The following is a 9753-nucleotide window of genomic DNA, read 5'->3' as shown; positions in this document are numbered from 1 at the left end:
GTTCCCTCTCAAGTGCTCTTCTCTCTCACGTGTCCCCTTGCAATGTAACACTCACCAGTTCCCCAGCTTTCGGGCCTCGGAAGATCCCTCCTCTCCAGACACGCTTCTGGGGGAAGCTGCAGCCATTGGCGGGGGTCTGGCCCGTGCGGTTCTCCCTCGCACACCCTGCAGCGTGGGAGGCGTAGCCGGCACGTCCTGCCCCGCCAAGGGAGGATGCGGAAGACAGATTGTCCACCCCAGGGTCCACCCTGGCTTGGCTCACCAGGCACCGTGTAAGTAAGCACTGGCCTTTTAGTGCCAGGGGCTTGCATTTGGAGGGTGGAGTGGGGCTAATGGGCCACGGACTTGTCTCAAGCCAAGGTACTAAGATGGGGAAAAATCTAGAGGGAGAAATTTGGCCCCACATAAAAAGGGGTCCCCTGGGAAGTCTCTGGAGGGGATGAGGCAGCTGTGCTGGTTCTAGATCTGCCCCAGGGAGGGCAAGCAGTCCAGGCCATTCTCCGACCCAGCCGAGGAGTCCCGGGAGGAACGGCCCTGGAGAAAGCGGATGATTTTATCGATTGTGGCTTCCTGGTACTCGTGGGACCACCTGTGTTCGAGGGGAATATTTGAGTTAATTTTTCCACCATGCAAGATGCCCTGGGACAGCTCGGTGCATTCGGGTCAGGAGCCAGAGACCCCCTTCCCCAACCCAGCTCTCGGGGATCACCCCTTTCCACATGGAAAATGGAGGAACACCAGATGCCGCAGGAAAGCCCCTTCCGCTGTGCCCTGCCAGGCTGGAGAGCTACGAGCAGGTTGGGATGGCAGCTGGAGTGCTGCTGCACAAAGGGGGAACAGGAGGCGAGAGGAACCCAGGCGAGCTGCAAAACCTGCCGGCATCGCTCCTGCCCGGAGGGCTGGGGGCACGAGGATGGGTGTCCTCCCAGCAGCAACGGGGTGGGGAGCTCTGTTATCCAGAGGAGCCCCAAGCACAAAAACAGCAGAAGGGTTATGTTGGGGACCTTTGCTCCCTTCATGCTCTGGAGTACCCAAAGTGACTCAGCTCCCCTTTGGCCTGTTCTGCCTCCCTCACCTGTTTTTCCCAATTTCCTTGTGCTCTTTGCTACTGCTTATGCAAGCCATTCTCTTCAGGTGTCAAGGAACCCCATGGCACAGGTTCCTCTTACTTACTTGATACCATTAAATTTCAGGACAGCCCTCATGTCCTTGGGAAGTGTTTCTGGGTCTGGCCACTCAAAATGGTCTGTAACAGGTACAATGTTCTTTCCAGAGTTCAGGGCTGTCACAATCTCCTGCAGGAACATGCAAGTGCATGTCAGCCCGTCACCAGCCCCCTCCTGCTCCAGCATCCACCAAGCTCCCGCCTGAAGGCATCTCCTACCTTGTGCACCCAGTCCTTGCACTCAGGGTCTCCCATGCATTTATCCAGCGCGTTTGGTGAGAGGACCAGCACAAAATTGCGGGCACTCATGACGCTCTGGATCAGCTTGTCCTCAAACTTCCCTGCCTCCAACTTCTCCACGTCGATGAACACGCTGAAGCCGTGCAGCTGCAGGTGGACCTTCAGCAGGCTGGTGGCAAGAGGTGACAGCGCTGTGAGGAGGGCTACTGCCGGCACCTGGGTAACCCACCGCATCGTGCAGGGCACGGCGAGACAGAGGAGCAGCAAACGGGCTCCCACAGAGAACAGAATGGTCCTTGAGACCCCAGCTACCAGCCCAGCCTGCTTACAGGTGTCTGGGCCTACGCAGAAAACACAGGAGCAGGGCATTAACCCCCTGCCGTGACGCCCTATAGCCCACGAGCACAGCGTGAGAAAGGGTAAGTCAGTGTTGGAGAGCGACAGGGTGGCAGTGACGGGACTGGGAATGAGCCTCTCCACGGCGCAGCTTACGGCACATGCTGTCCCCATTTGCACTGCACCTTTTGGCAGCCTCTCCCTCCTCCCCGCTGCGGCTGCAGCTCTCCTGGCTCCACACTCTTCCCACAGCTGATCACCAGCCTTGGCTCTGGGCTTCAGCCCAGCACCACGTCGTTACCTGCAGGACTAACCTGGCCAGCTGTGACCCGGTGCTCCTCCGGTAGCTGATAAATACATCGGTCCCATCAGACGCAGTTTGCAGCGTTATAGGGGAGTGAAGCATTTCTAGGCAGAGCAAACAGCAACCAAAAGTTAAAAATACCCAAGAGCTCATCCCAAACAACCCTTGATACTCACCCCCACCCGCCCGCTCCGGCGCGGCGAGCAGCAGCGGGACCCGCACCCCTTGCAGCAGTGAGGATGCGGACGCGGTGGAAGCCCGTGCTGATGAGGCAGTCCTCCTGCAGCTGCTGCTCCGTCACACGGTGCAAGAAGTTGCGGTTGATGCCGCACGTCAGCAGGTTGTAGGTGTACTGACGAAACTTGGGGTCGATGCCGCCCAGCCAGTCGGCCAGGTTGCTGCGGTCGCAGGTGGAATAGTTTGCAAAGGTCTTCAGCTCTGTCAGCTCTCGGAAAAACCTGGCAGAGAAACAAATGAAAGCGTGGAGTGGGGAGGGGAGGCTGCTGGGCCAGGCAGGACCTAGACACATTTGGTACCATGTCTTTTATCTGCGCAGGAGAGAGTGCAGCCACATGCCATGGTGAAGAATGAGCTAAAGGAAGAGAAAAAGAGAAGAATAGCTGTGTGGCTGCGGGAGTGCTGCTCCTCAGGACATGGGGGTATGAGGAGCTCAGCCAAGGGAGGAGAAGCTCAGGTAAGTTCCCATCTTTCTGGGGAACTTGCAGGGTCCCGCCTCCCCTGCGCCACTGGTGATCTGTCCCATCCCACACCTCTCCCGTGCATTGTCCCCATTGCAGGAATCCCTCTGGGACTGCATACTGCCCTGCAAAAGCCCTGGCAGCCCGGGTTTTGCATTTTGAGGATATCTCTCCTTGTCTTTGAAGAAGGGAAAGGCACAGACCTTTTCCCTGGCTCTGCCGCTGGGTTGATGACCATGAGCGACGCTGGCATGCCCGGGTGGCCATCCTACCTTTTCCGAGTGATGCTGGAGTCCATCCCCAAATCCTCCTGCAGCTCCTCCTCCGTCAGCCTCAGGAGAATGTCCCCATCCACCTGGTGGTCCTGCCGAGAGAAATCCAGACTGGAAAGGTCCCAGGAAAAGCTGTTGGGTGAGATGCTGCAAGATGGGGCAAAAGGGCCAACCCAGGTTTCCCTCCCCCGGCACACAGCCCTACCAGGAAGCTCTGGCAGTATTTGTTGAATCCGATCTGCTGCAGCCATGTCTGCACCTCACAGGGCTTCCAGTTGGGAACCGTGGGCAGGATGCGCCGAGGAACCTCCTCCCCTATCATGCGCAGCACCTTTTTGGCTAGGGAGGAGGTAGTGCTGCTGGTGGAATAGCACACTACCCTCTTCAGGCTCTGCGTAGCCCCAATCTCACCGAAAATCTGGGGACACAAAGGGAGGAGACGTCACTTTGCTTTCCCTCCTCCTCCCCACAACCTATGCCGGGCCAGCTGAGGGCCAGGGTGCTTGGTGAGCTCATAGGGGAGCAATGATGCCGTTGTAGCAACCCTTCCCTTCTGCATCATTTCCTTCCTTCAGGCCAACCTACCCTTTACCTTTGTTTTCTTCTGCCTGGTTTTGATGGCAGCCTCTGTGCAGAGGTAGAAAGCAGCGATGCACTGTGCTTCCATCCGCGAGCTGTCCAGCAAGGGTACCAGCCGCTGCAGGTCGTCCGCCGTCCTGCCCTGGCTGTTGTCACTGCTGCCCAACATCTCACAGGCGAACTGCTCCGGATCCAGCGAGGCGATGAACGGCTCCACCAGAGCCAGCGTCCCCGAGCGCTCCACCTCCTTCTCGATTTCTTTGTTGGTGGCCAGCACCGTGATGGCCAGGCACGCGTGCAGGCGGATTAGTTCATCGTCTTTTGAGAACACCAGTGGGAAAAGCCACTCCGCTGTCCTCTTCTCGATCATCAGGCGCTGGTTGGCCTGCCCTCCGTACATGGCACAGTTGGCCAAGGCCATGGCACAGTGCCGCAGCACGATGGGGTCCGTCCAGCGGCACCAGTAGAGGATAGCATCCAGGCCTCCATCAGAGATGAGCTGGAAACAAGTCTCCTCGGTGTGTTTGAACATGTGCTCCAGGATACCGGAGACACTCTGCGCCAGCTGGGGAACATCTCGCTTCTTGGCTAAGTTCAGAATCACTCCCAGACCGATCCGAGCGATCCGATCCCTGCAGGAAGGAGAGGCACAGGCAGGTGAGGGGCAGACGGCCGTGCAGGGAGCAAGAAGAGTGACCGGCGGGTGAACTCCCCTGTGCTCCCATGACATTTGCCCCACGACAGCCAGAAGTTTCTCTGTGGGACACAGCTGCCAGATATGTTGTCGGGCTGCGATGCAGCGAGATGCAACAGGCTCGTGTTGGAAGAACCTGTCTGTGTCTGATGGAAGAGCTTGTGATGGGACGGGACACGGGGTGCATAGCCCGGGGCCACCACACCAGAGGCTCTTGTGCTCGAGGTAAGAGGAACATAGCAACAGCTCAGGGTCGGCTAATGCCAGACTAGAAATAGACCTGCTTAGTCAGCTTTCCTGGCTGTGTCTGAGCTGCTTTGTGTTTGGGGGTGAAAACTCCTTTGTCCCTAACCAGAGCCATCCTCTGGCTGCTCTCCCGATCGGTGGAAGCCCAGGACAGGGGTTTCACACCTGGCTAAGCAACCATGCAGGACTGGCCATGGGGGTGTGTGAGAGGTGGGGATCTGTCCGTTCTGAGATGGCAGCGTGGAGGAAAGCTGTTCATTTCTGCAATCCTGCGCTTTCCTAGAAGAGGACAGCAAGAGCTTAGGGGCAGGTGGCCGAGGGCCACCAGCTGCTGCTCAGCCACGGCTGGCCTTGAGCTCCGTGCGGGGATGGTCTTAAAATGACATCTGAATGCGGCTGGGTCCTAAAAGTGTAGAGTGAGGAAGGGGGAAATGATGGGCTCTCCCCTGCCCTCCCATGAGCCTGCCCAGGATGAGGAGGCAGCTCCATCTGTGGCCTTAGAAATGCCCCTTTTGGTGCCACGATGGAGCTGCTCTGCTCACAAGGCACAAGTGCTGGGGCAGATGCCCCGTGCCGTCCTGCCTGTGAGGGCAGCGGTGCATTTGGCCCCTGGCGATGGGGGTTGAAGGCACGCCAGCCTCCCCACGCTGGCAGGCGGGAAGAGCATTTCTGGGAAGCCTGTGGCCCGCACGGCTCATGCTGACCTTGGAGTGGGTTTGGCAGCGAATGCTGTGGAGAGCTCTGGAAAAAAAGCCCTCAGCTGGGACTGGCTCTGAGCCCAGGCTCGGCCACAGAGCTGGATGACAAACACAATCCTGCCAGGTCTCCGACTGCCCGCAGCTGTGGGATGGAGCCAGGACTGGTCCAGCTCCTGGCTAAGCACTGCTGCTGCTGCACACGGATGTTGGGAGAGGTCTCTAAGCCAGATGCTTGACCCAGGGGGGACCCTACACCTCCCTGCTCGGAGGCTGATGGTGGGTCAGGCTGCAGGGAGTGAGGGGCTGGAGGCCCATGGCTGCTCCGAGACCCTGGCCCGTGAACTGCTCCTGGAGCAGAAGTGGTGACTCCGGCAGCTGCTTTCACTTGCCAGGAAGCTAAGTGCTGAATTCAGACTATGCCAGTGATGTTTCCTGGGATTAATTCCACTCTAATGGATTTCTTGATTTAGCTGTTGCTTCTTTTTGCCTGCCAGTGTGTGCAGCGAGGCCCAGGCTGCAGAGCCACAACCTTTCAGCAAGACACATCGCCCGTGAAGCTGGAGCAAGACTGTAAACTTGGGGTGGGCTTCCCTCTTTGGGCTGGCTGGGACCTGCAGCGAGGGAGAGCGGAGCTGGCAGAGCTGCCTGTTTGCATGCAGAGAGTCCCAGGAGAGAAAGGCCTGATCCTGACGCAGCTCGCGGCAGGTACACGGCTCCTCTCTGCGACCGGCACGCTGCCGGGGCATGCCGAACCACACACGGGGTGGAGCGGAGAGTTCGCCCGTCAGGGGACCCTGCAGGAGTGCACTCATGGTGTTTGAAGGGTGAGCTGCGTGCGGGTGCTGCGTCTGCACTGCTGGGCATTTAGATGTGTTGGGGGCTATGTGTTCACACGCACCCTTGTACACGTGCCCATATACACACACACACCCCTGTGCCGACGCTTTGGCAGAGCCGGCCCAATGCCTCTCACCTGTCCTGGGGAGCAGCACATGCATCTCCAGCCCCTGAGCTAGGGGCCAGGGGATGGGGACTCTGAGGGCTGCTGACTGGCCAGCCCCCTCCTTACTGCCTCACTCCAGCCCTGGGCAGCAGCAGAAAGTCTCGGGGAGCCGGCTTTGTCCTCCTCCTCCTCCTGCTGCTGCGGTTATGGTTAAAGGGGAGTTCTGTCTCTCATCCCTGGGGTCAGACGCTCTGGGCCAGCCAAACCGACCCAGCTCAGCTGAGAAGGGTTTCTTGTCTGGGTGGCCCCAGGCTGAGGGTGGCTTGTGAGCATACCCCGATCCTCACCAGCATGCCGTGAGCTGGGGCTGGTCCTCCCCCCTCCAGCCATGGGGCAGGCAGGTCATGCCGTTGGCTGGGCGTGATCAGCAAGCCAGGGACTCCTGTGTGCAAATGCTGGGCATGGGGGGGACACGCGGGATGGACACAAGGGGGTTTGATGCACCGGGAGCACCCAGAGCAGGGAAATTTGGAGGGTGTGAGGGGGCTGGGCAGAGGAAATCCCTGCTGTGCTCGGGGCGGCGGGTGAGCCTGTGGTGGGGAGGGCTCTGCCTGCCAAGGGCAGGGGGCTCTTCTCAGACTCACCTGTTTTCTGCCACCAGGATCTGCTCCAGGAGTTTTCCTGCCTGGCACTTGGTCTCCAGCTCTGCCGTGTACAGCAGGTTCAGCAGCAGGTCCAGGCCTCCCTCCAGGCGGATCACATCGCACAGCACTTTGGCCACGTCCCTCCCCAGCGTGGGCATCCCCCAGGCTTCCTCCACCAGCTGGAAGACCTCAGCGATGGCCCTCCGCAGCTCCACAGGGCTGGCTGCCTGCTTGGCACCGGCGATGGCCCGGTGCAGGGCGGGCAGGATCCGGTCCAGGGCTGCCCGCACATCGGTGTTCACCCCGGGAGAAACCTCGCGGTGGTCCCTGGAGCTGCTCCCGCCGGCCCAGCTGCCCGCCTGGCTCACGCACTCGGGTACCACCAACCTCTCCGCACCTGACATGGCGAAGAACCGGCACAGTTTATAGAGGGAGACGAGCAGGATGAGCACCATCAGCATCTCCTAGCACAGCATCCTCGGTCACCCGCCCCCCGGGAGAACCCGGGCAGGGCCACCGCACTCCCTGGGGGGGATCCGAGGTGGCCGGGGGGGGGGCACAGGGCGGGGACGGAGCTGGCCCGGGGTCCAGCTGCAGGGCTGGGCTGCCGGCTCCTTCTCCCCTCCTTGCCCTGCCGGGATGCAGAGCTGGAAACCGTGACAGGAGCCGCCTTCCCAAAGCCAGGCTCAAGCATCTCAGGTCCTCAGGGGCTGATGTCACCCCGCGCAGGCGCCGCCTCTGCAAGGAGGGGCTCATCTCTGGGCAGCAGCATCCCCCTCCTCGCTGCAGATGCTCTGGCATCCCCCTAGACCCCTCCTTCCCCAGCCTGAGGTGGGGCTTGTCCCGCTGACCCCATGGTCCGTGTTCCTCCCTTGCCCAAGCTGCTGCAGAGCCCGTGGCCACCTCCATGGCGGGCAGGGACCCCCACGCTGCTTTTGCAGAGGGGTCTCTCTGGGACCCTCTGCGACCGGTGAAGGGGACACGGCGTGGAAGTAAAGGGCCAGGCACCACAGTGGCCGTGGCCTTGGTCACGGGGAGGTTGTGGCCATCCTGGCACTGTGTTCGGAACCTGCTTGTATCAGTGCAGGGTGGTAAATAGCTCCCTTTGCCGGGTGGAAATTCAGAGCAGCTCTTCCGGGTGGGCTCAGGATTTGCATGATAAAAGAAAGACCAGAGGCAGCCTGGGCCCCTTTTATTTTCTTTTTTTCCAGGCCAGACGTGCTCAGGGCAGAAATGCTTTGGGCACTTCTCGCCCGTGTTGGGAGGAGCAGCTTAAATCCTTGGCTCCAAAACCAGGTTGTTGCCAGCTCAGACTGAGACTTAAATTCAAGTTGATGTTTTGATGCGACAAAGTCGCTTTTAATCCTCTCTGAATCGACTACGCAGGGACAGACGGAGGAAAGGGACATTAGCTCCCAGCAAAGGACGGTAAACAAGGCGACCTGAGCGGCACAGTACTGCGGGAGAGGCTCAGCACAGAACCAGTAAGGATTTTCCTGATAAATTATTATTAAGCAGGGGTAATGATACGGGCTGTTGCAACGCAGCGCAGCAGAGGGGTTTGCCACCTCGGAGGAGGCTGCTGCCTGCGGGGGGGGGCAGAATTCAAACCATTCCCTTAGGCTTGTCCTGACAAGCCCAGAGAGCTGAGCTTTGCTTTGCTTTGGTTTTAGTGTTGCTTTGCTTTTTTGAGAGGGGTTTCCAGCACCAGCAGCCTGGGCTCTGGGAACAGCAGGGATTCCCAGCCTTGCCCTGGGGGATCAGCCCCCTTGCCTGAGCTCTCCTTGCTGGCTCTGCTCAGCCCTCGGCTGCAAGGGCTGCCCAGGGCCCCGTTACCCAAATGAGCCTCTCTCCTGGGGTCTCCTCATGCCATGCTTCGAGCACAGCAGCCAGGGGAGAGCTCGCCAAACCTTGGTGGGTCTGTGGTTGCTGGTGGTTGGGAGCCTGGAGCAGCAGGAGGGAGCTTTGTCTCAGCCGATCAGCGAAAGCAGCTCAGATGCTGCCCAGCCCTTCTCCCCCCAGCCTCCCCATAAGCCTGTGCCCTCTCAGGGCGCTTGTCTCCCAGGGCTGATTCAACAGGGATGGGATGAAGCTTTAGGGCAACACTGGGCTGGTGCTTGCACCCAGGGACGATGCCAGCCCCAACATAGCTGAGGCCAGGGGGCAAGGAGAGGGGTGACAGGGCTGCAGGAGAAGTCCTGCCCCAACAGCCCATGGCTGGTGGCTGCCCGTGGCTCACCAGGGCTTTCCAGGTGGAAATGCCTTTCTCAACACCAAATCAAAGCTCTTTCCTGCAAGGGTGGGAGCAGCTGAGGCTGGGAACTGCCTGTGTCTGAGCTGGCAGGAGCGAGGCCCCTGGAGAAGCAGGCACCCTGCTCCGTTACTTCTCCCCCCAAATCTTCCATCACCTATTAAGGCCCAGAGCCGTGCCACCCCTGCCCCAGGGCTGGGACAGACCCGACAGAGCTCCCACCCCAGGAGTGCTGCGGCAGTGGAGGCAGCTGGAGACAGTATCTCTGTAGTCTTGTGTGTGTTTGCTCCTTGCCCCTGATTAAATAAACACCCCAGAGTTATCAGGAGCTGCTGAAAGAGCTGCGTCAACATTAATTAGTAACTGAAAAGATTGGTCAGAAAGGGAATGATGGGAGCAAAATACACAGGCTCTTGTTTGCCTACTGCAGTGAAAGTGCAGAGGGCTCCCACTTGCCCTCCCTCCCTCCTGGCCGCTCACCTCTGGCCTCTGCTCCCCGTGCACAGAGGTGGCACCTGCCCCATCCCGAGCCACCGTGCCTTGAGACTCCTCGCTTCTGCTCCCAGCCTTGCTGACACTGTGAAGGCTGAAATCCCAACAGCAAGTCCTCCAAAACGGTGACATCTTGGGCGAGCACTAGCCCAGGGCTTTTCCCTTCACCCTCTGAGCACGGCTCCCTTGAC

General features: G+C 59.7%; 1 protein-coding gene across 2 annotated transcripts; it reads right to left on the bottom strand.

Annotated features, from left to right (window-relative positions):
- Positions 1–330: 330 nt before the first annotated feature.
- SARM1 (sterile alpha and TIR motif containing 1) lies at positions 331–9749 on the bottom strand. Of its 2 annotated transcripts, XM_075113570.1 has the most exons (10): positions 9551–9749; positions 6820–7206; positions 3608–4226; positions 3221–3433; positions 3016–3107; positions 2268–2503; positions 2056–2149; positions 1385–1574; positions 1174–1295; positions 331–589 (listed from the first exon to the last, which is right to left on the bottom strand). In XM_075113570.1, the coding sequence occupies exons 1-10, from the start codon at positions 9592–9594 to the stop codon at positions 460–462; spliced, it is 2127 nt and encodes a 708-aa protein (XP_074969671.1). In that variant the 5' UTR covers positions 9595–9749; the 3' UTR covers positions 331–459. The 2 variants fall into 2 exon arrangements, with proteins under 2 accessions (XP_074969671.1, XP_074969670.1); XM_075113569.1 differs by lacking the exon at positions 9551–9749 and having other exon boundaries at positions 6820–8045.
- Positions 9750–9753: the final 4 nt, after the last annotated feature.

This window comes from Phalacrocorax aristotelis, chromosome 18, assembly GCF_949628215.1.
Source record: "Phalacrocorax aristotelis chromosome 18, bGulAri2.1, whole genome shotgun sequence".
NCBI lineage: Eukaryota > Metazoa > Chordata > Aves > Suliformes > Phalacrocoracidae > Phalacrocorax > Phalacrocorax aristotelis.
This window is presented reverse-complemented; position numbering and strand designations above follow the sequence as displayed.

Excerpts from the sequence above, each read along its gene's own strand:
- SARM1 (XM_075113569.1), bottom strand. The coding sequence starts at position 7,280 with ATGCTGATGGTGCTCATCCTGCTCGTCTCCCTCTATAAACTGTGCCGG. Across the intron at positions 2,504-3,015 it reads TCCAGCATCACTCGGAAAAG|GTTTTTCCGAGAGCTGACAG; the intron begins GTAGGATGGCCA and ends TTTCTCTGCCAG. Across the intron at positions 2,150-2,267 it reads CATCCTCACTGCTGCAAGGG|AAATGCTTCACTCCCCTATA; the intron begins GTGCGGGTCCCG and ends TGCTCTGCCTAG.